The sequence below is a fragment of the Triturus cristatus genome, chromosome 10 (assembly GCF_964204655.1).
Source record: "Triturus cristatus chromosome 10, aTriCri1.1, whole genome shotgun sequence".
Taxonomy (NCBI): domain Eukaryota; kingdom Metazoa; phylum Chordata; class Amphibia; order Caudata; family Salamandridae; genus Triturus; species Triturus cristatus.
Genome location: NC_140593.1, coordinates 350,540,160 through 350,567,239, shown reverse-complemented (window position 1 = coordinate 350,567,239; position 27,080 = coordinate 350,540,160). Strand labels below are relative to the sequence as shown.

Genomic DNA, 27,080 nt, shown 5'->3' with positions numbered 1-27,080 from the left:
TTTTCTCTGAGAGCCTGTCAAGACTTGCTTCAGTTTAGGAAATCACTCAAAACTTGACTTTTCCCCACATAAACTGGCTCAGATTGTCCCTTAGGTTATCTTCCTCCTTTTAAGAGGCTAGTGCCAGGATACCTTTGAGGTTGCAGTTGAGCTCTATAAAGCTCCATAATAATATTAATGATAAGAAGAAGAATGTTTATTGTAAAATAGATTCTATGTATTAATTCCGGGCACAGAAACCGTGTATGGTCAACTGACTCCATGTACAGAAAGCATACTCTGTACAAACAACTTTTTTTTTCAATGGGATGACAAAGATACACAAATTGTACAATAGTTAAATAAAAATTTCGGATTGAATTTCGGATACAACTGCAATGGGATATTGCTTCAAATACTGAACATGGTTGATGTGCTCTGATTATGGTACTGTACCAAAGTCTTTAAAATCCAGCAATATACAGACATTCACAGGCCTGCTGTAATAAAACGTAGAACAACCACTGATCAGGGTGTCAATATGGCTAGGAGTATAGTCCATGACTTCCCTATGGACAGACGTTCTGGGCCGCCTGGCAATGCTCGCCTGATGCATCACGAGGAGGCCCAGGCAATCTTTATGTAGAGCAGCTGTAGACTGTAGGTTGCCTGGACGCTGATGTGGTGCTGGCCACGGGGTAGGCTGTGACCTTCTGTTAAATGCATCGATCTGCAGTATAGTAGACAATGGATGCGTTACTTTGTGGCTATAAGGGAAACAGCATGAAGAAGACTGGAGCTCTATAACGATATGAGGCTTGGGAAAAAAGTGCCCCTGTTCTCTGTGGGTCCCTTTAGTCTGGGTGGGCAGGAGGAATTCCAGAGTGGACAGTTGGCTCCCATGTGGCTGATGTGTTACTGGAGGATGGATCGCTATGGATGCATGTCCTCCTGTTTGAAGAAGTACATCGTGGCATCTGTACACCAGACTTGCTGGTTGTAATGTAATGTAGTGCTTATATAGCGCAACGGGTCTCAAGGCGCTGTACACATACCGCTGTGGAACCCTTCCTGGCCTTTCTCTGTGAAGTGCCCACTCGTGGGCATCCCCAGGGTGAGGCCAGGCATCCAAGCGCTGTTGGGGCCGTTGTGGAGGTTAAGCAAGCTATTGCCCAGAGTTGCAGCGTGGGACCCATGATTAGAATAGGCACTGAGGCGAGAATTAACAGGTCCGAGGAAATTAAGCCCAAGACCCGCCGAGGCGGGAATTGAACCCTGGTCTCGGGCCAGAACTCTGCATCAGGGTCTGCCGCTCTAACCATTGAGCCACACTCCTCACTCCACACTGGTTGCTTAGTGGAGGGATGGTCACGCCCTCTGTGTTTGGCTGTGCTGCAAATGGGCTTGCTCCAACGGGCCAGCACACACCTTTGCCTCCAGTAGTGTCTGTTTTTAGGTGATCTCTCTGTGAGGCAGTTGGCTTGCCATGGACAGTCTACTGACCATTGCCATACAACCAGAGAACCCAGACTCTAAAACAGACAAGGGTCGCAAGGATTAAATGTTGCACATGCATAGAGGTCTCAGGAGAGACTTGTGTTACCAGGTATTCAAGGCCGGTGTCACGAACCAGAGTGCTTTTAGGTGCTCTTGGAGAGAAGTGTTAACTGTCAATACTACATTGCCTAGGTCTTAGAGGTTAAGCAGAAAGAATCCACTAAGGAATTAAAATGCCTAAGTTAACAATCAAAAACATTCTCATGTGGAGCAATGGAGTTAGAGAGGCAAAGTTTGCGAACTTCTGTTCAGCTTAGGCAGGCAGGTGACTGTTCATGGTCCTATCAGCAGAGACTGAAGGGTGTTGCAGTATCCCCGACTAGATAAACAAGAAATATGCAAAGGCACCAATGTCTCTCCCCATCTACTTCAAATTAATCTATGTAAGAGGGGGCAGACTAGCCTTAACAGCAAGACGGAATGTCCTTAAGGTGGTCAAAAGTCCCCCAATGGATTATTAAATATATTTGCGAAGGTCACCTCCTCCTGATGGGACCTGCACTGAAGCCGCCAGGGGTGACCTCTAGGTCCATATGCTGCTAGGAGCGTATGTTAAAGGCTATAGACAATAGCAGGACCTCGCTTGAAGCGATAATTGGAAAGAATGGTTCATTATTGCATCAGGACCTAAGAAATGCTGATGCTTGATGGAGTACTCTTGGAGTGGTTGGAATCCCAAATGGAGTGGAAGGAATGAATCCCAAGATCTTCCAGATAATTTGTGAAGGTGGATAATCTGTTTGGCTAGTTCATTACTATAAAAGCACACAGAGCACTGGTACTGCAGCACCCTCTGGGGACACCATATAGGTCAGCTGTTTCCAAAATCATCATCTATAATGGTAAGAACTGCATACTGCAACACCACATGGCTCTTTCATTTAACTTGTCCTGAATAAAGACGTTCCAAGACTACACATGAATAATACAGAAGCAGTGCTAATTCTTTAAGGATGCCAATAAATAGCTCTGTGACATGAAACTCAGCTATATGTTCCTCTATCTGGTGAAGCTTAAAGCAATCTTCAACAACAAGACATACATTTTTGAGGCAGTCTAACACTGGGTGGCTGAATGCAGGGACCCTACCAGGTCGTCTCTGGCAGAGGTTCAGTAGCAGACTCCTTCATGATGAGTGGAGCTCATCTGACGCAACAAACATTTAGCTCAGATATGTAGTATGGAGGCAGGTAACAAAGACCACTCTATAGGGTCCCTGTGAGCACAAATAATTTTCCTCATGAGTCCACATGACTGACCTACACAAAAGACGATTTCTATAATTGATGGTTAAAGGGTCTGTAAAAGGCCTAATACATCAGTAGGTTCTAGTATGTAGTTTTTCCATTATAGGGGTAAGTTTGATTCTTTTGGGAGGGAGTTGGAAGGGTTCTGTTTTTTGTTATGCCTGCATGGCATATGCCAACCTTGACTTTCTTTGGAAATCATATGATTGCAGGGGTTGAGGGATACAAGTGAACCAGACCAATTAAGGGTGGTGTCTTGGAAAGACCGTGATCTAAATGACAGGCTGAAACCTTAGTTTGCTAAGCAATGCTGAATGGTGGCTCCCACATTGCAATAAAATTCCCCGGTTGAGCATAAAGTGCGGGTTCTTAAAGTGTTATAGGTACACATTTGTTCTCTATAGAGTTCACATGGGGCTCAATGAGAGTGGTGATTAGGTTAAAAAAAATCCATTTTTTATTAATGAACATTCCAGTTTGGATAAGCATGGCGGATACATTGTCATATTGTGATCACAAACAGTCTTTAGAAATTCATGAATGTCAATAGTTCCCCTGCCACTCACCTTGCTAGCTAGAGACATATTTGATTTCTTGAACACTCTTTTGGCAAACACACTGTATTCTGTGACAGTTGTAAGAAGTGATTTCAATACAGCAATAGAAAAGGAAAGTGGATCACTAGTGACCATGGGTCCTCATAATGGCACCTTGTTAAAAGATTAAGCAAGCGCATTCGGATGGCACAATCTATGAAGTGGCTGGCACCCACAAGTGTGGATATACACTTAGTGCACTACTCACTCTCTTGTCTTAGCTACATTTTTATGCCTACTGCCGACATGCACCTGTGTTAGGTGTGTGTATCCTGACCAGTTGCCTCTCAGATCTTTCCCCAGGTGTGTTGTGAGTGGGCCATGTGATAGTGGATAAAGGAGGTGCTGACTCTTCAATGCCTGGCACCTGACCAATAAGGATTTTGACTTTTTCAAAGAGTAGGTAGTCATACTTCAGAATGAATGAAGGGTTAGTTTAATCTCTCCCCAGGGGAACATTTAAGTAGTGGCAAAGCAATGGCCTATCTTCGAGACAAGCAAGCGATCCTTGTGCGACTCAAGAATGAGCTCCTTAACCTGGAATGAGATTAAGTCACAACTGAGGAAAAGTCAAAACATTGACAGATTGAAGTGAAAAATTTGCTACATGATTGCTGCCATGCTAACATGGATGGTCTCCCAGCCTAACATCTATGAGTCTGATGCAAATAAAGGGGTTTAGCTGTACTGCCCAGGATAAAGAACACAAAAGAGAGTTCACCACACAGGAATGGAAAATAGAGAATATGTTTTTCTAGATTATTACCAAATCTTTGTGCAGCAGCACATAGACAGAAGAGACGGATCTGGAGGGCTTCACAGAAGACCTCCTGATGTGGAGTGCTGAATGTGAGGAATTTGATTTGGAGAACATAACAGAACAATGGCCACAGGTGGATCCAAACAGGAAAAATTTAAGGACTCATTGGATTCACAAAAGAATTGTACAGGAAAAACTCAAACATGGCTAACTCTCAGCTCTCGGATATATTTGAGAAGGCAGTCTGGGTGGAAGTCCTATGCAAAGGGATGTCAACCACTAAGATCGCAATGACAGTCAAAGAAGGTTTAGTGGCTAACCAATGCGTCTCATCAGTTTAATTACACTTATAAATGTGGAGGCCTATATGATAGCCAAGATCCATGCAGATAGATTGGTGGATGTGTTTGGATGCACCAAGATCAAAATGGATTTATGCCCAGTCTAGCTACCAGACAATGATAGGGTGCTCAATCATGCCCTGGCTCACATGCCCTAATGCTTGGATCCTAGTAGATTTGGAGAAGGCCATTGATACACTGAGCTAGGAGAATTGCTTCCTTTGCCTTCTGAAATTGAGATTTATCTTGGTTTCCTGATCTTTAATAACCGTCTTTGCAAGAAATTAAGAGGGATTCTCTCTTCTCCTTTCCCTATAGAGGCATACAAACAGGGATGCGCTATTCATATTTCCTGGTTATCCAGCCTATGGCAGCGTGGATCCACTGTGGCATGCCCTAGTGCAGTGACTTGGGAGGGATGCAGCAGAAATGAACTTGTCTTACTCTGTACTGATGATACAATACTCATCCTGATTGATTCCTAACAAGTGCAAAACAGATTAATGGAAATACTCACTCTTTTCTATGGCCTTCCCAGTGCAGATTGGAGAATCTGAAACTGCTTGGCAGACCTGTCATCAGCTTAAGAGAAGTAGGTTTACGTATTTAGGTAAACATGTGGTCCATAATCAAGATGCAATTTGGGCATGCAATTTGACGGATTTGGTGGAGATTCTGATAGGAGCCGACAGTACTGAAACAGATCAACCAATCCAGTTGTTGGTTGTTTGCACTGCTTATGATGACTGCCTTCCTCTTCTGGCTGGTAAGGTACCTAAAGTGGCGTTACAGAAGTGTTAATGAAGAGCGTATGATGGAGGGTTGGAGCTGGCCAACATGCAATATTACTACTGAATGGCACATCTAAATCATGCATCACTGGATATTTTAATATAGAAACAATCCATCCTTTCACTTGGAATGTGCTATATTTAATTAAGGTTATCTAATAATTGTTCAGTATGGCTGGCAGATTCCCTCAGGCATTTCTCCACTTATTTGGGTGGTAGTCTGCTGATGGTGTAAGGCTTTAAGAAAAAATGGGGGCTGTGGTCAGCCCAAGTGTCAGCACTAGCAATCATCCACAGGTGAAACTTGACTCAGACTTGAAGTTCAGTGCCAATTGGGTGGGAAACCAGATAAGGCCATTCACTTAAGCCACATTAGGTGTATAAACTCCATAAATCTCAACTCTGCAAATATGGGCAATTGTGCCATGTTCTTGAGAATACAAAATGCCCTGATGACTCTCACAGAGGTTAGATCCCTGAAGGCTAAGCTTGCATTAGCCAAATTGATGGACATGGAAGATTCCCACGTCTAAAATTACAATAAATAGAACAAAATAACATTTTGTGCACCTGAAAGAACAACTGGAGGCAGACATTCAGGCGCTAACAGAGGAATGGAGAGATGGCAAGATAGTCCAAATAAAGATGATGATTTCAGCCAAACTCTGACTAATTCAGAGTGTACTGTACACCAGAAATGTTTTTAAAGATGCAAATTAGTCACTTGTGAAATTGCCTTTGGTGCCTTGCACAACAGGGATATTTTTCCATATAGTCTGGGGACGTAGAGTTATCCAGAACTTCTGAATTATTATCATGCACATCATGTCAGAAGTCCTTGAACAGAGTTGTTGAGCTCAACATTAAGAACATGTTTATTGCCTAGTTGAAGACCCAGAGATCACAAGATATCTCAATATTGATAATGGACCTATTATTGACAAAACACATCACAAAGAAACAGAGAAACTGGGTGGCACTGGAGATTGGTACTGAGGCATGGATTTATGCTTGCTGGTGGAGGTATCACCCATAAACACAAAGAGGTGGGAAATCTTTGCTCCACGTCTTGGACAAATATGGTCTCCAGAATAAGCCAGGAGCAAGCTCCAAACATAATGGAGGCGATGGTGGACGTCTTCCACTGCTGCTTCCTTGAGTAAGACTCAAGGTTAGAAGTGGTAGCATTGTTACTGTTGTCAGCTAGGGAGTACTGTGAGAGAGGTGGAAACTCCAGAGTGTTGCGTCTTAAAAGAAACCATGTCCTAACCTTCATAGCATCCTGGGAAAAATGTGAAGGAAGAGCAAGAAAAGCAATTACCTGTTTTCCACAAGGCCAACATGCAGGACTTTCAGACCACTGGCGCCTGCATAGCCTAAATTTAGCAAACTACTGGGGTGCTGTCTCCCTCTCTGTGGTCCGCATGGGATATGTGCCATGAAGCTCTATCGATAACCTTACATTGTGAGCTGAAGGATAAATTCCCACAAAAATGCAGCCGGGAGCTTGAACACTATTATTTTAGTTTTGTTTCTCTAGATGCTGTGACATAGCTGGGAAAAAGAAAGGACAGGATGACTTTTTCACATCTCCGTGTCCTGCACTGTTGCATAGGAGGAAGAAGTTGCCTGATGTGCCCCCTAGGAAGTAAGGGTGACAAGACGGTAGGCAACTTGCTTCAGTCAATAAATTCCCTACGCTCTGATTTGGAAGACAAGACAGGAGTAGAAGAGACAGTGGTAATACTCACTGAAGAGAACAGATTGTTCTGGGAGAATCTTTCTGTTGAACAAACAATGAAGAAGATTATGTCAAGGGTGACTAAAATGGAGGCCCAATCAGCAAAAACTGTAGTGGAGATGCAGAAAATGATATCTTCCAGACTGAGTGAAATATTTGCCATGATGAAACAAAGCAAAGAGATTGAAGTGCTCACCAATCTGGGTCAAGCCACCCATCTTTGGGTATTGGGTTTTCTGTAAGAAAATCAATGAGAGGCACTCTTTGGCAAAATGGAGAGATCCTGGCTGCTTTGATGAGTCTACAACTGAGTGAAGATGTGAAACACACTTGAATGAGAAGACATATTGGGTCTCAGTCAAAACTCAAACATATGAGGTAGGAGCCTGCTGGTAGTTGTAAAACCTGTGGACTTGAAGGATCGGATTATACCAGAGTGATTCAGAACAAAACAGTATTACTGGGTAAGAATAGGCTATTTGTTTTCCAAACAAAAGTCGTATTTTGTTATTCAGGATAAGAGCCAGCTGGAGGTCAAGAGACACATGGTGGCCAAATGACTCACAGCCTACCTTTGCTCTTGCCTTGTGCACATAGCACAAAGTTTTAACCTGAATTCTTTTCTCCACTTCAAACCAGTGGAGTTCCTGGAACAGCTCAGATGCCAGGGAGCTTTTTGGGAGTCTATAAAGCATTCTAGATGCTTAATTCTGGAACACATGGATAACTTGTCATCCAGCACTAAGCCCAGGTTCGTCAGCTTGGGCACTGGCCACGGAAGAGAACCTAGGCTTTCTGGCTGGTGTTGGGGACCCAGATGGATGGATTCTTCCCCAGCACCAGTACCTCGGTTTTATGTCTGTTAAGCTTGAGTGAATGAATATTCATCCACACCGCCATTGCGCCTAAGTAGGAGTTCAGGGCCTCCGGGTTGTGCCTCTGTGCGAATGACAGTGAGAAGATGATTTGCGTGTCACCCACATATAAAAAAAAAGTGAGTCCACAACTTTCCAGCAAGTCTAACAAAGGGAAATCGTTGATGTTAAATAGTGCCGGACTTAGGGTCGATCCTTGAGGAACTCCTGATGTCAGGGCATTCCGCTGAGATGAGGCCGAGACTAAGAAAACCTGAAAAGACCGATTCCCTAGAAAATATGTCACTCTAGAGAGGGCCGTACCCTGCAGACCCAGTCCGGCCAACCTCTATAAGAGTCTCATGTGACACAGTTTCGAAAGCCGCATTGAGATCAAGTAAAATCAGTGCAGCCGTCTCGCTCCCATCGAGCAGTCGTCTGAGAAGTTCTGGAACTCCTAGCAGAGCGGACTCTGTTCTGTGTTCCCTTCTAAACCCCGATTGAGAGGGTCTTGAGATTCCATAAAACTGGAGTGCTGTCTTTTGACGTGTTTCTCAATTATCTTGGACATGATAGGAATCAAAGAGACTGATCTATAATTAGGCCACTTATCGGGGTCTAGATTAGGTTTCTTCAGAAGGAGCCGGACAATGGCATGCTTCCAAGCCTGAGGAATCTGACCCTGCCTTAAAGATAAATTGAGGAGGCACACCAAGGGTTTCAGATTATCCCATTCTAAAATGATAATCTTAGTCACCAGAATAGGATCTCTGGGTGAGCCAGATCTGATTGACGTCTGTAGTGACAAAGCCATCCAGCTCCAGCATATCCCATACCCTCAATGTATTGACTCCTCCTGTAGAGCTTGGACCCATTAGGTCCTTCAAATCCAATTTCCCTGCTGTACTACTTGGAGGAGGGCCCTCCTTCCCTCCTGTGTTTAAAACCATCTGAATGCCTGCTACCTTTTTAATAAAGAAACCTACCTGTTCCTCGCATTGAGGTTGCATCAATACTGGCACTGGTAGCATCCCGTTAGAATTAGAGAGTTCCTTCACTACTCTAAACAGAGTTTTTGCACAATTATTGACCAATCTACATAGCCCGTGATAGTTTTCAAAGCTGCTTTGAATCTAAGCTTATTATCCTCATCATGTCGATTTCTTTAGGATCCCTCTCAGCCCTTGCATCTTGACTTCTCTACCCATAATGATTCTGAGAACCAGGGGCCTGGCGGATGAAATATGTCTGGGTGGCTTATTTTCTCAGATAGTACTATATCTAGTGCTTCCCGCAACCACTTATCAATCCTAAATTGATCCAACTCAACCTGATGAGTTAGTCTAGACAGAGAATTCCTTAATTGACAATTAAGGCTTGAGGAGTCTAATCGTGACCAAGGTCCTCACTTTCGTTTGCTTTCATTCTCTCGCTCTACCCGGTCCGTTACCTGTTGGAAGTGTGAAAAGTACCACAAAATGATCTGATCACACTGGCATAGCCCCTTCTAGTGAGTTCATATTTGTAACAATTGGATCTAGCAGGTGACCTGCTTTAAGTGTAGGTACTATGTTTATGAACTCCAGGCTCAAGGCTCTGAGGTCTTCCACCAAAGTCCGACCAGCACAACATGTGCTATCCTCCAAGTAGATGCTCAGATTTCCCAAATACACAGAACAGGCTGATCGAAGTATCAGTGGTGCCAGTAGCTCTGGGAATAGGGTACCCCACTTAGCAGCATACCCCGGTGGATGATAAATCAACATGCCAGATAATGTGAAATTCTGCATGATCTCCAGCGAAAAGGGCATAGCTTCACATGCTGCAACTGGTACTTCATGTGGAATGCATTTGTAATTAATATGCTTTTTTAATTTCTCATGCTTCCTCCCTGCTTTGCCTCGATGGGCACCGTTGAACACCAGCGACTGATAAAGAGATCTATCCTGCATGGAAAAGTTCAAGTGAAACCTCATGGCTGTGTTTACATTTTGTTCAATGGGGCATCTGGGCTGATTTATGTGAAATGATGACAGATTTTTGGTCTGGCTGGTGATTTTTGGCCTGGGAACTGTCCAGCACCTGTTAACACCTACCAACGTCCAAACAGTTATGATAGGCAGATCTGGGACAATGTAAGCAATTGTGGTTTGTGTACATCATAGTCTCTTCTTACTCATAACATAATGCAAAAGTCAAAAGTTTCTTTACTTTTACTTAGAGGTGAAGACCAGAATCTGCTGCAAGGTGCATATGTGCCAGAATTTTCCATTCACACAGTCCCCCAACATAAATATACTCAGCCTGGGTTGATGGGCATATTGCCCGCAACAGGTTGGGAGCAAAACTCCAACCAGCCAAGACCGTTTTTCCAGAGTGATGGTTAAGAAAAGTTAGTCTAAAGGCAGTATTGGAGTTTGGGCTTCTCTAATATGTAGGCATCTCACAAATGTTTGATAACTGGAGTACCAGGGATTCGATAGAGGTGTGATTGGTTGGACTGCTGAAATTCTTCTTAGCCAGAATATCCATCAAACCTCACACTGCAGCTGAACACACACTTGTTCGGCTGCTTGGCTTTTCATTTCATTTTCTTGTTTGCTCTGCTAGGGCAAGCAAGAGTTTTGGTAATATATTCTCTTTAGCCTTCATGCTTCTTCGACTAATCCTTGCTGTGGGCTCATACATGTAGCTGATTCTTTTTTCGCAGCATTTCCAAGTTCAACCATTATGTTTTTTCTAGAGCAACAAGGTAGATGTTAATATGTTTTGAATACTCATTTTTAGGGACTTAGCTACCAGTTTCATTTTTTTCCCTACTATGTAACCAGTTTAGTTAATGCTGGTAACTCCAGGCATGGCAATTACAAGGCTGTCTCAGCTGGTCTCTGGGCATTCCTCTCTCCTACTATTTGTGTCCAGTTTGTTTTTCAGCCTGCTCCATTTCACAAGTTTGTCATAAGTCTCGTCTTGCTGCTTGAATGTCTTTCACGTCGCTAGGTATGTGTTACTTTTCTCTGCCAGTGTCAGTTTTCTCCAGCTCCACTAGTGTCTGGCTCTTATTTTGCCCCCTTCCAAAGCTATCTCCAACTCTAGTTACACCAGCATTACACGCTCCATTACTATCCAGAATGGTATGATCCTAATCTGGCACGTTGCGACTGGACACTTCCCTTATTACCTTGTATCTATAAAGTCTAGATCTACAAGACAGCTCTGGTCAAATTTTTGTACTGTGTCCTGGGATGCCAACTATGAATATCTTGTATGGAAGAAAAATGTACTGGTAGCCGAAACGAGTTATAGCTAAATGCCTGCCTTGTAATGTGTTATGTATTTTACTGTATTGGAGTTACATTATATAAAGCTTGATACCCCTGACGAGGTGCCAAAGTGCGTTATTGTTCACATAACACCCTCTGGACTGCTTGAACTAAAGCAATTGTGCCACTGCTGACAGAAGGGAAGAATGTGCAGCTAAAACCATATAAAAGACAAATGAAAGACTGTGCTTAAATGGAAAGAGTGCAAAGTGTTTTTAATACCCTGTAAATTTAAAAATCAATTCAAAGAGACATTTAAGTGGCTTCGTACAACCCAATCCTTCACACAGCGCAGCTGTAATGTTTGATGCATGATGGTGGTGATTTTTAAATGAGCAGTGTAGAATCGTATTTAGGATTTAAAAGGGACAGTTCTAAAAGTCTCATTTGTACTGGATCAGTTATCCCAATGCCAGTATTCCTAGCAACGCTCTAATAGGCAACACTTGTGGAAACAGTGTTCACGAGGGACAATATTTCTCAATACACTGAGTCATGGTATTGCTGTCATGATTTTAATGTTTTTGCTACTATTCCTTTTTTACATTAAAGACAAACATCCCTTGCAATTCTACATCACAATCATGGCACACTCTTAAAAGTCCAAATATCTATAGCAACTGATCCAAATGAAGGCGTCGGAAAAGTTTTGAGTCAAATGCACTACTGGCTTTGATTTACATATGTGAAAGTGTAATCTGGGCCAGCATCTGGACTTTTTTTACACATGGCAACCTATGGGTAACTCAATTGATGGCCATAAACATTATTTTTCTTCGTTCATTGGTATTTTAGTGGTTGCAACATATTATGAGACTTAATAAACATGTGTAATGCATCAAGGTTACAATAAAATGGGCAAAAACTAAGAAAACTAAGAAACCCTGACTCTCCAACCCACACTACGATGCTCAGGGGATAGGGTGTCAACAGAGTAGGTACCTAGGCAGATTTACTAGTGGATAAGGGTGTCAAAAGTATATTGAGGCTGAGGACTAGGCCTGCCACTTGATCTGGTGCCACTCTGCATAGCAGCTCTGCCCCAGCCATCATTTGTAAATTGTTTGTTGGGTTTCGGAGCGCCTCTATTTGGCAACCCACATTCCTGCTCCTTCTGTTTGCTCGTGAAAGTTGGTCTTGGAGTGCCAATTGACAGGTGAGGTATAAGCAATGGCTTTGTTTCATAATGTTAAATCCTGACAAGCTGTTCCTGTTTTCATCTAGAACCACTTCTGCATATGTGCTGACAAAATTGCTGCGAGGTGGTGCTGGAGATGGTTGCCTTAGTTTTGCATAGTCTAAATAACCACAGCACTTCCAATAGATGAGCAGGGAATCTGTTATGTTTCCTGGATGAGGTTAAGCTCATCCAGGGCCGTCTTCGGATCACTCACGCTACGTTCATAGATCTTACTGCAGTGTCAGTCACAGCATGATCTGTTTTTTCACTTTTAATTAGATGGCTAGTGTTGCTTGTCTTCGGGTAAATTACTACAATATTGCGATTTCCAAAAGTACAAGTGCTTGGCTACCTGAATTGAAAACTGTTTTGGCCAAAGCATTTATTTCATTAAACATTGTGTTAAATGGAATGGACAGTAACGCTTAGGATTTTATGCTCACTGATGATGGTTGTATCACCATGTTTATCTTTTTTACTGCACAATTGGATTTTGGTTTCTCCATAGCTGCCAAAATGTTCTCCAGCAAGACCTCATTTAAGAGCAGAAATGTCTCTGTAGTCGTTTTCTAAAGATCAAGTTTTCTCTTTGTGGTGGCAAAAGTCAGCTCTAATTTCTCTTCTGCTTTTCTTACCACGGATGAAAATGAGTTCCCGATACAAGATCAAGTCAAACCTCTAGCATTTTTCATAAGGTGTGCTTGCAGTGTGACAGCATCCAACTCAATATATGCATATTTCACCCTTTTTTCATAGGTTTAAGGAAACTGTAATGCATATGAATATGAAACAAACACCTCTTCCAATCAAACAAATTTCTGTGCAACCTGGTGATGCTCTACCGGAGGATTTCCCTAAAATCTGCTCTCCTCTGCATAGTTGTAGATAATGCAAGCCACTGGTAACAAGTTTCGAGATGGCAAAGTACTCCATGCCGCACTTCTGGTGTAGCAGCCACAATTTTAACAGACTCCATCAATTGCACAGTAGGCCCTTTAGTGAGTGTGATTTGCTTGCTGCAGCTGATGTCAAAGGCACCTGAACCAGCTAGTGCTGCTGATGCTGAAGGTACTTGGCTTTGAGCCCTGATCAGGCCAATGTGCCACAAAAAGAGGACTTCTTCAAAAAAGCAGATTTCACCATGGCATATTCTGAAATTGCACGAAAGGGTTGAGGAATCTGGATAGAAAATATCATAGGCCAAACCCGACAGTGTGACTGGATGCCTGGTGGAAGCAACTGCAGTGCACACATTTGTGTGATCCAGCCTGGCACCTGAGAAAGTTTCACAGATAGGAATATGTTGAATTGAATACATATTACAAAAAGAGGATTTTGCTTGCTAACAATCCAGAATGAGCGGAAATGCTACGCTGGGTTATGGGTAGAACTACATAGTACACTCTTAATTTAATATGAACAAACCTGATTTTATAGACCTGGCGCTTATCTTAGCTATTCGGGCCATCACCATGCGATGGAAATCAAAAAAAACCCCAGCCATATCAACCTGGCACTCAGAGCTGCTGCATTGGGGCAGTGCTGAAAGCACCGCACTGCGCAGAGAGGAACTCAGAGGATTACGCAAGAAACCTATAGTGCTGGAATGGGACGTTATGCTTGAAGCCATAAAATCAGCTGACGTTGCATAGGAACCACTGGGATCCATGCAATGGAATACATGTTGGGACACCCCTAATCTGACAATAGAGAACAGACAGTAGTTTTCTATACACATGTATAGACTTGTTAAGAGCCGGCAATGCCTAATATGGGATATACATTTTTTTGTACATGCACTTGAGACCAGGGGTTTTAGGGGAGGGGGGAGTTGGGGATATGTTTATTTGAATGATCCTATCGAACATCGCAGAGACTTGAGAATGATATTGACACGGGAAGAACATGGACATTTGTGATACTGCAAGACTTTCTATGTATACTCACATCCAGGGCGTACGGAAAGAATGTCATATACTTCATTGTTATAAAAAGTAAGACTATATGTGATATGTAACATGTAGATGTGATGCATATAATATACAAAATCAATAAAAGTCTGTTTAAAAAAAAAAACAACTGATTTTATGTCGAAGGAAGATTGAAATTAAAACAGTACTTCACCTTATACTATTGTGGGTGCCATTGTCCAGTAAACAGCCACCTTCTTCACTAAAAGCATCTTTCCAGAAGGGATGTTTAATGAGGCTCGGCCAGTTTAATCTATAGAAAGAAAAAAAGACAGTGTTAAGAAGAATAAATAACCAGTCCACAATCTAGTGATTTATCTAATTAACTCCTTAAATCAATCAAAAAAGAGATCAATTATAATTAACCTTTTGCGTCACCAAACCATCCTTGCAACCAACAATAAAAGGACTCAATTATTCAATTTCCATTGAGAAACCAATAATCAGATCGAAGCCTTTCCCTCAAGCTGATATTTAATAAGATCTGTTAAGAGTTTTGACAGAGGAAAAGTTCACAAAAGTAGCTCTTGACCCCTTCCCTTGTGAATCCCTCCCCCAAGCCACTGCTTAGCTCCGTCCGTTCGAGGATGACACCTCTGTTCCAGCCCCAGAGGCCGTCCTGGTTCGGTCCCGCCTGCCACAGGTTCATTTTCATTGTCAATTTCACTGTTTTGTTTGTGGGACATTTCTAGCGCTATTTTCCCAATTTTTTTTTTTTTTTGTGGCTCAGGCCACTTTAGTCTTTCTGTGGAGGTTTAGTTTGTTTTGAGCAGTTGAGGCTTTTGGCTCTTGCCCGCTCATGCTGCTTTTTCCCCGCTTCCGCTCTCCTACTGGTTCCCGCCCTCTCACCTCCCACCCAGCCCCTCCCAGGACTACTTATGAAGGCTGCTGCGCTGATTCTAAGGAGTAAACCCTGACCCCACAATTTATGAGAACCTGGGGCAGCGAATCTTTTTTGAAAAAACAGTGGTTCACTAAGACCTAATGGTCTCAAAGGTGTAATCAGCTCCGAGGGTACTGGCCAATTTTTGGAGACCCAACAACAATAAAGAGTACATAACAGACAAGTATGGACACAGGACAGTACTCAATTTCGTAATGCAATTAATTTATTTATTGTATGTATATTTTTTGAGACATTTATAATCATGATACGGTGATCACAGTTAAGTGCAAAAAGCGTGCAGTGATAAGTGGGGTTATTATAAAAACATGCAACAATATACAACAACCAGATATTTAGACTCCTTTGCTTTATTATTTATATAATAAAAGGGAGTCAAATTGATCTGTGGTCAACGGCATTTTGATCTCATCAAGATGAGATCATAATCAGGACAAGAAGCGTGAGCACCTAGTATCTATAACGTTAATGACCGGAGTGAGGAAATAGCAAACTCGGTGAAACCTATATAAGTGAACATTTTTTCTGAGGGTAATTTCTTATATGGTATAGTCAACTTGCCTGATACATAATGATTCAAGTATTTAAACATTATTTCAAGTGCATTATTTAAACCCTACATTTAGCGTATCGTAGGTGATAAGCACTGCAACCAATCAGACTATGCAGCTGAAGCAAGACATCTCATTGCGACACCATTCCCTTGGTCTAGATGGGCGCTTTGATAATTCTATCAGGGAGTACTTTTCCACAGCTTTGAAATAGGCATTTTTCACAAGCTTGGTTAACATCCGCAACTAACTACGCAATCAAACCGAGAGTATGACCCCCCCCTCCCTATGCACATAATCAGATTGGCACACGTCGGTTGCCCTTTTGCCCCATATTACCCCTCTGAATATATACATTGAACTAGGGAGAGAGCAGTTTTACAAGTAGTCCAGCCGTTGCCCTAAATGTAGGGTTTAAATCATGCACTTTAAATAATTTTTGCTATTTTTCCTCATCAAAAATCCAGTTTGTGAAACTGAACAGACTATTAGTGAACAAGCCTATGTGTTGCAGCGTCTGTGGTCGAGAGGGAGGGGCATAAAGGGAGGAGCAGAAGGGGTTGGGCAGAGAGTTAACTCTCTAAAAAACTTTGACAAATTTTATATTCATTGTTACCTGTATTGACGTATATTTTTCCATGGACACCAAGAGCAAGATTTCAGAAACATGATGGGTAGACGCTACTCCCTTACCCTTCTGATGGAGAATGTTAAGTTTTGAATGTATTACACTGTACTATGTACCAGAGGCCTAGAAACATATTGGCTAAATTTCACTGTGAGATACAAAGAGGAAGGCGGCCGCTTGGAAGAAGAAATCCAATCGGCTCTCCTCTGTTACCAGCACCCTGCAACCATCCCGGTAGATCTTTCAGTTTACTTTAAAAAAAGATGCACGTGATCACAAAAAGCTATGCAAGAACTACAATTTAAAGAGGCCATGTCTTTAAGCAAGTGGATTGATCGCCTGGAGCAAATTCATTTTTCATTAGTGGTAGTTATAGCTGCAAATAATAAGTTAGTTAAAATATAACAGCATTAAAGTACAATAACGTTAAAAAGAATTAAAATCCTAAACCCATCTTTAAAGCTAATAAGAACCTACCCACAGCACATCTTACATCCAAAAATTCCATTTAAAAAACAAGTCTTATTGCATCAGCTCTTGTCACACAAACAGGTTTTAAAAAACAGAGTCGTACATATAACAACTATACACAATCAATTAAAACATGAAAAGATGAGCAGCCCACAGTTGAAAAACCTCTACTCTTCCATAACCTAATCACACCGCATGCCTGGTTCAGGGCACCCGGGAATTTGAAAACTGCCAAATGCATTACCGGGTTGGGTAGACGGGATAAATAAGGGAAGGACAATGTAAGGACTCAGGATTCCCTTAAGTAAATGGTAGACTTCTTTAGGCTTAGGTACTCCACATCCCCATTCCTGGATTCCAATGCTTCTCTGTCCCTCAGGTCTCTTTTTGCTATCTGTAAAGATACATCAACATTGTAACCCTGTATAATAAAAAAAGGGCCAGGATTTCCAGCTGATGTCTTACCAGTCTTGCCCAGCCTAACTCACTGGTACATAAAGAGAACACAGTTACATTACTTATGTTCATTCATTTTGCCAGAACCGTAGACAAAGAGCTGAGACAGTGGCATTCAAAGAATTCAATATAACTTCCACTGCAATGGCTTGGATCATGGAGCTTTAGGGGAGGTCTAGGTGCTTTTTTAAGCATGCTCTCTCTAATTTCATCCAATTGTGCCTGGATCCTAAATCTATAATCTCTGTCCCGTAGAGTAATTGTGGGGGCAACATTGCTTTATAAACTGTAAGGATAGGTTCTAAGGGGGGTCCTCTAAAATATCTTCAGACAGCCAAATGTGGCTAAAACCCGAGTTTTCAGGCTCTGAGGTGAATCGTCCACTACAGCTTATTGTTAAATATTACCCCCAAATAATATTTTAATAATATTTTACTCCATCACCGTAATTCCTCCTAAAGGTCAATTAAAATGCTTGCATCTATTTGCGAATCCCAAACTATTGCTTTTTCTAAATTACGAATAAGTTTATTCTCTTGCCAATATTTGTCAAAGGCATTTAGTTTTCTTCGCAGACCCGCCTGCGTTATATGCAGAATGACCAAGCTGCGAGTACAGTAAACATGGTATATGTCGCCGCCGCATGCATGGTGAAAAACAGGTTAGTTGTAAAACTGCCGGCAGATCTCCAGGGTACAATGCAAACAGTGTCGGCGCCAGGACACATCCATGATAACCCTCGAATTTAACCGGTCGCTCCCCTTTTTTGTACAAGACCATGCGTATGTGAACTAGACAGTGGAGACACATGATTCTGTATTCTAGGACAGTCATAATGAGAGTCAATCAGGAAGGTAACGTGTACAGTTGACAAGTGGTACTAAGAACATACTAAGAATTAGTTCAAAGTTATTGTCAGGATACTCTGATTTTAAAACATGGTAGTTTCTCAGTAGGGGTTTCCGCACATGCAGCTTCTATCTCTATCCAACTCACGCAAGAAAGATGCCTGTTAAGTAGATTCCACTAGAAATATATTGATTCTACTGTTATTGAAATTCTGTAAACTGGAATCTTCATTGATTACCTACCTTTTCTGTGGATCTTTTTGAAGCAAACCATTTAACAGGTCAATAAATTCTGAAGTGGGCTTTGCAGCAGAAGGCCCTGAAAGTAAATTCAACAAGGTAAATTAAATTTAAACATTTGCATAACAGAAATAATGGGCACTTTTTATAATTGTCTACAAACCTGTGCAACAAAAAACTTGGCACCTGTGCATCACAAAAAAATAAATGAGGCTTAAATCAAGCGCCTTAGTTCTTTAGGGGAAATTGTTTTTCCTTAGCCAGGCTGACTTTGCTGTTTTTCCCATGATAAAAGTGACAAATGTCCAACAATTACTTTACATAGAAATAGGGAAATAAACATTCACAAAGCAAAATACAGTTTGAGGAAATGTATTGATCAGCCTCTTGAGCTAAAAAAAAGCACATCACAGTTTGTAAAATTGTAAAAGTGAGACTCAAATCAATAAGTTAATTAAAAATAGTTGAGTGCAGCATCAAATAATTCTTATAGTGGGGGACCTAGCTCGATATACAGCCATTAATATACCTGTTTCCAAACCCATCCTCGTAACTTTTTGCCCCAAACATTTTCTTTAAAGTAACATAAATAACTCGGTCATTTTCACCTCACATCATCACTGCCTAGTCCATTTTCGAGGACCCATCTGAATTCTTGAGTCTCCCTGAAGATGGCCCACCCGACCGCTGTGATAATTGTGCTGCATCTGTCCCGTTACCTACAATGCACCAGATCTAGCACTGACTGATTGTTTTGTGACGATAACTGAGCCCACTGCTGGTATGAAGGAACTGGAATCCTGTGGCCTGATCCAGTCAGATTTCCTAGAGGCTGTGGGAGCCGGGAAAGTGGCCAACAAGGCAGCAGCAGAGCCTCACAGAGGGTACAAATCCCTCTCAATTGTGAGCACGTGGGCCCCTAGAAGAGGACCACCAACAAGGCTAGAGTAAGAGCTGATGTTGGAAGGGCCAGGCTGGTTGAGAGGAGTGCACGCTGAAGCTGTCTGCACCACACCCCCAATATGACGACACTGGCTGGCCTTGGGAACCAGCTAAGATTAAACTCTGGCTCATAACTTCATCCTCACAAAAAAAAAAGTGATTGCTTGCCATTATGTGAAGCAACACATTATTCAAGATTATGGCTCTCTTCTATAGGATATGTGAGCACTTCTGTTGTAGAAACTCAGGCCACCTTCGTCATTGCTTACTAACTCAGCACAGTGACAGCAGTGCGTTAGCCTATGAGTGGCAGCTAAAACTCAAAAAACTGAATGTCTCCTAAAACATTCAGAAAAATTCCAATTACCTTATGTTGTTTTTTAACCACCAAGTGTAGAAAGCTGCCTCTGTGTATACTACGCAAAACCAAAGGGGATAATGGACGGAGTGTGGAAAATTGCAAGCACTCACCCCCTGTCAACTGATCTGGGTTTAATCCATCATCATTCTTTAGCTCACTCCGCCACCCCAGTTCAGACATGGCCATATACAAATCAGTCTGACCCTGTGCCTCATGGGAACAGTCCAGCCCGAACTGCCAAGCCATGTCTTCCCTGGACCGGAAACAAGCATCCTGGTACTGGTTTCTGGCTAAACAGCCGTCACCAGCCATGCTAGCTTGAATCCAGTGGTAAAGTGAGCAAGGGTTTTGCTCTGTATATACTACACCAAAGTATGGTATAGTGTGCACAGAGTCCAGAGAGTCCACAGAGGTATAGCAGAGGCTAAATTAGGTAAGTACTAACCGCTTTCTTTGTGGTAGTGTGGGCAAGCAGTTAGGCTTATCCCGATGGTGTGTTAAGCCTTTATTGCATTCACTCACCCAAGGACTGATTACACACACTCAGAGAGGGAATCCATACCAATTGGGTAAGTATAAAAAATGTACACTGATATTTTATTTCTAGAACCAAGCAGGACTTGGTACAGGTAGGTAAAATGCACTTTCAATTGTAAAACTTTACACGGGAATGCAATTGGGAATAACTTTGCATTTGTTACAGGTTGGTATTCTTTCAAAAAGCAGTTTAAATTACACAGTATTTACTTCTGAAATACATCGACTACTCGGGTCGGTATGCCTAGATACCACATTGGAGGATCTCATAATACAAGGTAAGTAAGACTTTTTAGGGTTTAAGATATAGTTACTTTTCTTCCATACAAAACAGCAGCTCAACACTTTGAACATTTTTGGAACAAAAACTCATAGCACTGGTTCCTATGGGAGAAAAGTGGTTATCGGTTTCACATGCAAGTAAACATTTTACGAGTGAGAGTGTTGGGTGTTAGGACCAATGTTCCCCAAGGTCTAGGTAGGCACTCAAGTTGCACGGCCAGTGGCACTTGAGCCGCCGGGTACAGGGGCCCAATGTAAGACAATGCGGCTAAGGGGACCTTCGGTGAGGGACTGCTTATGAGCAGATCACTCCGTTGTGGGAGCAAAGCTCGAGGGGTTGAGGTCAGCACTGCAGGGGCCAACAATCAGCACAGGAGCGGCACCACCAGCGACACAGGGGCTTACGGGGGCAGTGTGCCAAGAAGACGTTGGGGACCTGTGGTCTCCAATGAGAACCTTCAGTTCGGCAAAGTTGCTGCATGCTCAGGCAGGGAGACTTCCTGAAGATGGCCACCGGCTGGAGATGCACATTGGGTTCTTGAGGGACGCCTGGACACCGCCAGTTGAGCCACCCAAGACCGTGGAAAGTCGGGTGCAGGGGTGTCTTTTGGTGTCAGGTCTTCTTATCAGCATCGGGCGCGGTTGGGGGGACGCTTCAGGTTGAGGCTGCAGGTGTTGGCTTGAGGGAGGCCGGGGATCACCAGATACTAGGTCAGGATTGATGGGAAGACCTCATCGTGGTGTTGGGCCACTCAAACTTGGGCTGTGGGGAACAGAGTGGTGCAGAATCGCAGAGCCACCTGGATCTGTACTCTGAAGGGTGAGTCTTGGCTTGAGTAAATCTGGTGCTCACAGGAGACCGGGTCTATTAGATGAGTGCGGGGCAGTTCCGTCGGGCTCTGGGGGTTGCTGGCTGCTGGGCTCGCCGGGTGCTCGCTGTAGATCGGTTAAAGGCAGGACAGGCCGGTAGGGCTGGGGCCAAAGCAGTAGGTGCCCTCTTCTTCCTGGGTCAGCACGGCTCTCCGGTCCTTCTTTTTTCTTCCTCAAATCTGAGGAGGCAAGGTTCAGGGTTGCCCCTAAATACTACATTTAGGGGTGTTAAAGGGGTATGCAGGTCGGGACCAATGAGGTACAGGGCTTTCCCAATAGCACTTGACTCTTTGTCATCCTTATTTGAATTACCAGTTGAATGGGGATATTATCCTGACTTCATTTTGTAGTTGCATGGTCAAAGAGACAGAACAAAACCAGGAAGGAGAATGACGGGAGCACTTCAACACTCACTGTCCGAGTTGGCTCTGCATGAGTCTGGTGTGATTTACATCGGAACATTAGAGATTCCACCTTCACGCCCATTCATTATTCTAACTTTTGTATTGATTTTATCTCAGTAATCAATGATCTGGTACCCCTGTTTGAAGACACTGATGCTGTCTCAAGAGCTATCTCAGATCTTTCACCTGTGATGGATGATCTGAACCTCTGTGTGCTTAAAACAACAATATGGCCACGCTGGCGCACCCAGCCACGCCTTTTCACAACCCCAATTAGGAATAATTCTCTATTAACGAAAAGGCAGATGTCATCCATCCCACCCCGGGGGCTGGAATGCCTTCAAAGTTGTGACAACAGGAAAATGCATCACTCTTGGTGCATATTGATAAGATGTGAACAATAAGATTCATAAGCTAGAAACTAGATGGAGGACCCTGGACACTTTCGTTCTAGAGAATGAAGGAGGAGTTTTTTAGATTACCATTAGGTGGGACCACAGTGATCTACATGTACATGACGATCCCTAAACTTTGAATGTCATAGATAACTAGAAACTAAAAGAAGTGCGGACTAGGAAATCTTGAAGGATGCTGAAAGCGACCACTTTTGGCTGTTGTTGGATTTTCTGTATGCTCACAGCTCTGGAACAATGTGGTAAAAGTCTACAAATTCAATAAACACTTTGAAAAAAAAAACTTTTACATACATATTCTTCAAAGCAATCAAAGTAATCTCAGCACATTACAATTCACAACCTAGGGGTTTCTTTTATTTAATTAAATAAGGCCACATAAAAAATACAAATGACTCTGCAATTCCTGTAAAGGTTAGGGGTAAAAATTGGGAGGGTACATTGTAGGTGCTTTTCAAGAGAAGCACAAATAATTTGAGGCAGTCACTGGTGTGACTGGACAGGCCACTCAAGATATCTACTGACCACTGAAAGCACCCAAGGTGTGCACTGAAGAGAAAAAAAGAAAAAAATAACGTTGTGTTGGTCTCTTTGGAGTCTAACAGAGTTCAGAATTGCGGACCCATGCAGTGGCTTCAGCAAGCTTTAGATTCGACGAGTGTGCCTCTCCACACAGGATGGCAGAAGATGGCAGAAAGTTCCTGGGTGCGGTGGCCCGTTTGTAGCTTTAGTGTGCTTTTCATTAGAGATAAACACTATTCTTACATTAGAACGCTTTTCGAAGAATGACACCCACAATAATCACAATGGCCGACTTAAAGTGCATCAAAAATCCAGTAATCGCCCCTTTAGCTCACGGTTAATCAAGAGCCCACCTGGTGGAAAAGCATGAACAACGTCCCGATATTTTTATCATACATAAAAAGCTGTCGAGGGATGCATAAATCTATATGTATACAAGAAAGCCTGTAAAGAATTCAGATGGGTCCTCGAAAATAGACCAGGCAGTGATGTGAGGTGAAAATGGACCAGTTATTTTAAAGAAAATGTTTGGGGGAAAAAGTTAGGAGGATGGGTTTGGAAACAGCTTCCTTAATGGTTGTATATCGAGCTAGGTCCCCCACTATCAGAATTGTTTTGATGCTGTACTCCATAGCAATTAAAACAAAAGTTTATGGATAGTGTGATTGCAAAAGTCTCAAGCAATCAATTAAGGCTGCATTCCACGCCATCGTTTTTTATTTGCTTACTGCATCGCTCCAGAAGAGCAGCAACTCATACGCAAATCAAGCTGGGCTCTCCTCATTTGAACAGGCCAGCCCGAACTGCGAAGCAACATAGCTCCCCTTTGAACTGGAATACAACACGAAGCCTCAACCGGTTTCATACTTGTAGGCTTCATCAGTGAGATGCAGCTTTGATCCTATACCACAGTGGGCACAGAACCCAAGTCTGGGCTTATGTGTCACATTTGGTTGTCACATTAAAAGAATAAAAGGTTATGATCGAGGAGATGGCTGAAGTGCATTGTAACCATCACAATTTGCCGTTTTAATATGACGCAAATGAGCCACTCGTCCACTGGGAATTGGTGGGGCTACATTGCATTACACACATTTATTTGCCTAATGCGCCACTTTGGATGGGGAAACAACCATAATCAAAATTCATCTTTGTCCTGCTCCAGATTTAGAAGGGCAAGCTATCTATAAATTTGTGTGTATGTAAGTATGTATGTTCATTTCTGATGTGTGTGTGTGTAGCATGAACTTGGCTAAAAGGCACCAGACCCCTGTTCAGGGTCAAAGTCAAGCATACAGTCAACAAGTGATAGGAATGTGAGCAGGATTCTAAGAGCAAAAGTTAACTGTTACTGCACTGAGATGCAATGCTCTTCAACTCTTTACTAAAGTGGAACATCATTTGGGTGGTCCTGGTAGATGTTGGTCCAGATCCGAGGCGCATGAATGCAAAAAGGCTTGCTGCATAGCTTTCTTTCTTTTTTAAACCTCTTGGTCTGCATTGTGATGGAATCCTGGCTGTGGATGTGCTGAGAGCCACTAGGCACAGAGGTGCTGGTAACGATGACTTTAGAAAATGAGGCAGCTTGTTTTGAAGAAGGAGCAGGCTGACAAGGGCAGCCAATAGATTGCCATCAGGATGGGGTGATGTGATCATATTTCTTCAGGCCCTGGATGGGACATGCTGCAGCTTGTAGGATGCCAAAAACGTTGGCCAATGTGCAGTCTGGGTGGCCATGGAGCCACCATGCAAATGAAATAGCACAAGGCCTTGAACAGAAGTTCTGGAGTTGCTGGTGCCAAGCTATATTTTTATCCTTTTGGCAATGTGTTGCTTAAGGGTGAGGGTCTCCAGGGTGAATCCAAGTGTCAGAGCATTTGGTGAAAATTGGAATTCAAAGCGGTCAGGGTTCATGTCATTGAGTTAGGCCTGTAATATTTCTTGCTTAATGTTCTTGGCAAATAACATGAATTCTGTCTTGGTGAGGCTAAGCTTCAAGTAAGTGCTGGGCATCCAGGTCCAGAGGATGTGCAGATAATGTTTGAGGTATTGGATGTCTGGTGCAGACGAATTATGTATCATCTGCATATTAGTGAAATTTATATATAAAATAGAAGAACACGGCCTAATGGAATAGTCATCGACTAATCACATTGTTTAATTTAAAGTAAAATTATTTAGGAAGATTTTGGCAGTATTTTAAATGCATATAAATCAAATTTGGCTAATTCATCCTTTTAATAGGCTGCTAAAATGTATTTTGAATGATAAGATGTGACTTTTCGAATAGAAAGCAAAAGAAATTCATCTTGCTAAAAGTGCCCCAGTATCCTGCACATTAATATTATCTAACATGAGCTATCCTCCAGCTGAACAGCTAATTTAACCTAATTCTGGACGGTATCTATGATGCAATTATGCTGGAACGGATGGTGGCCTCAGAGCCACCTTATAGCTGAAATTCCAGTCTCTCCAAAAAATGTGGAAAATATATTTCTTACCACTGAGGATACTATTTTTCCAGGCATATACCTCAAACTGGGGTAATTCAAACACAGCAGAGGTAGCGATGGTGTAAAATCTGGGAGGGTGCCGGAGTAAATGAGTTTGGTCACATATGGGAACTAAAACTATCTATAACAGCGGTTCTTAACTTATAGACTTTTGCAGACCACTGCTGAGCCATTACTTGAATCCAAGGACACTCACGGAGTCATTATTAGAAGTCGGGGACCCCCCGGCTTAAATAATTTCTATTATTTTGACTTCCAAACAATACACACACAAATTTTAAAACAAGCATACACCAAAGAAATGCTCAATATTGAAATATTTTGTTTAATTCACAATCAAATATAGAAAAGCCTTTAAAAATGTTACTTTTTTTTCCCCTGCATTAATCATTTTAATGTATTCATTTTAAAGTTATTTAATTTTTAAAAATAGTAGCGAAACCTCTGAGTAGACTTCGTAGACCCCAAGGGGTCCTCGGACCACAGGTTAAGAACCACTAGTTTATAACATTTCTTAAATTTCAAACACAATAAAGGTAATGGAACCCTTCTTTAGGTACCTACAAGTTAGGACTACGGTAATAAAGTGGGATGGAAATATCTAACTGAGTCATGGACTTCTTAATCGTTAGTCATGAATGGTATTAGCACTATAAAAAGTTACCATATTGGATGAGGACAGATTATAGATGTGGTTGAGAACTCGCAATCACTGCAGTTGGACTAAGGATGCAATTGTGCTATTACTACCCAAGAAAACAAACTACAATACTTGCAAGAAATTAGAGTTTGAAAATTAGCTAGAAGCAAACACGTACCTTTCGAACTTGGTGGCAAAGGATCATCATTCAAAATGTGCTGAACTAGTTCAGAAAAGCTTTCAGAGAAGAATGGTGGTCTTCCTATAAGACACAAAGTTATGTAATTAACAATTGTTGCCATATAAACAAAGGCAGAATTTGTTTTCTGACGGAGAACAGTTTGCAAACAAATGTAACATGATTGTGCCAGAGAACGATATAATGAAAAGTATCAAAAAATATTTAGAAGTCAAAAAAGGAGACACTCTATTGTTGATGGTAGCTGTGATGCAAGGTTTCTCTTTTCACCACACGGTCCATGACAGACAGAGAGAATGCAGTCTAACCAGAGAAAAAGATAGCAATAGGTGATGTCTAGCAAACATTTTGCACCAAAGTGTTATTTCAGGTTTTCAAGTATAATGGGTAAACACTGCAAGTCTTGGCCCTCTATGACAGATAACAAAAAGTCTCTCACACCCTAAAACACACTGATAATGCCAATAGTGGTGTGTCTTACGCCCAATTCAGTCGATGCACCTACTCTACCCACCGATACCTCCATCATAATATTATATTCAAAAGAGTTAATTCCCTACTGTGAAATCACCACAACATGAATCTAAGTTGACCCATCAGAAACAACCAGTTAATGATCTAGAAAAACAGCCAAGAATTTAATCCGACAAAAAGGATGATCGCACAGGAAATGATCCACCAGATGCACTTCAACACTGGGAACCATGGGCTTCAGTGCCAGCTTTGGACATAAATAACAAATCTCTAAAACATTAAATTAAAAGGGAACTGAATGCCCAGGCTTTGCACCATCTACGCACCCCTCAGCTCCCATATGTAAGTCCTTTTGGCTGCTTGGGAGATGGTAGGTTTATCAGGAGAAAAGTCCATGAAAATATCCCCAGTACAAGCACCTCATTGAGAGATTTTTTCTGAGCTATATATGCAGTGGTCATGGCTTGGGACACATAGGAAGACTCA

At 42.2% G+C, this 27,080-nt stretch overlaps 1 protein-coding gene across 3 annotated transcripts in view; it reads right to left on the bottom strand.

Annotated features, from left to right (window-relative positions):
- Positions 1–27,080, bottom strand: part of ULK4 (unc-51 like kinase 4) — a 1,725,799-nt gene that overhangs the window by 1,413,701 nt on the left and 285,018 nt on the right. For all 3 annotated transcript variants that reach the window (XM_085631567.1, XM_085631566.1, XM_085631568.1), the window contains 3 exons: positions 26,100–26,183; positions 18,441–18,516; positions 14,494–14,592 (listed from right to left, as the gene is read on the bottom strand). In XM_085631567.1, coding sequence (XP_085487693.1) covers positions 14,494–14,592; positions 18,441–18,516; positions 26,100–26,183 — 259 coding nt within the window. The remainder of the gene's footprint in view (positions 1–14,493; positions 14,593–18,440; positions 18,517–26,099; positions 26,184–27,080) is intronic.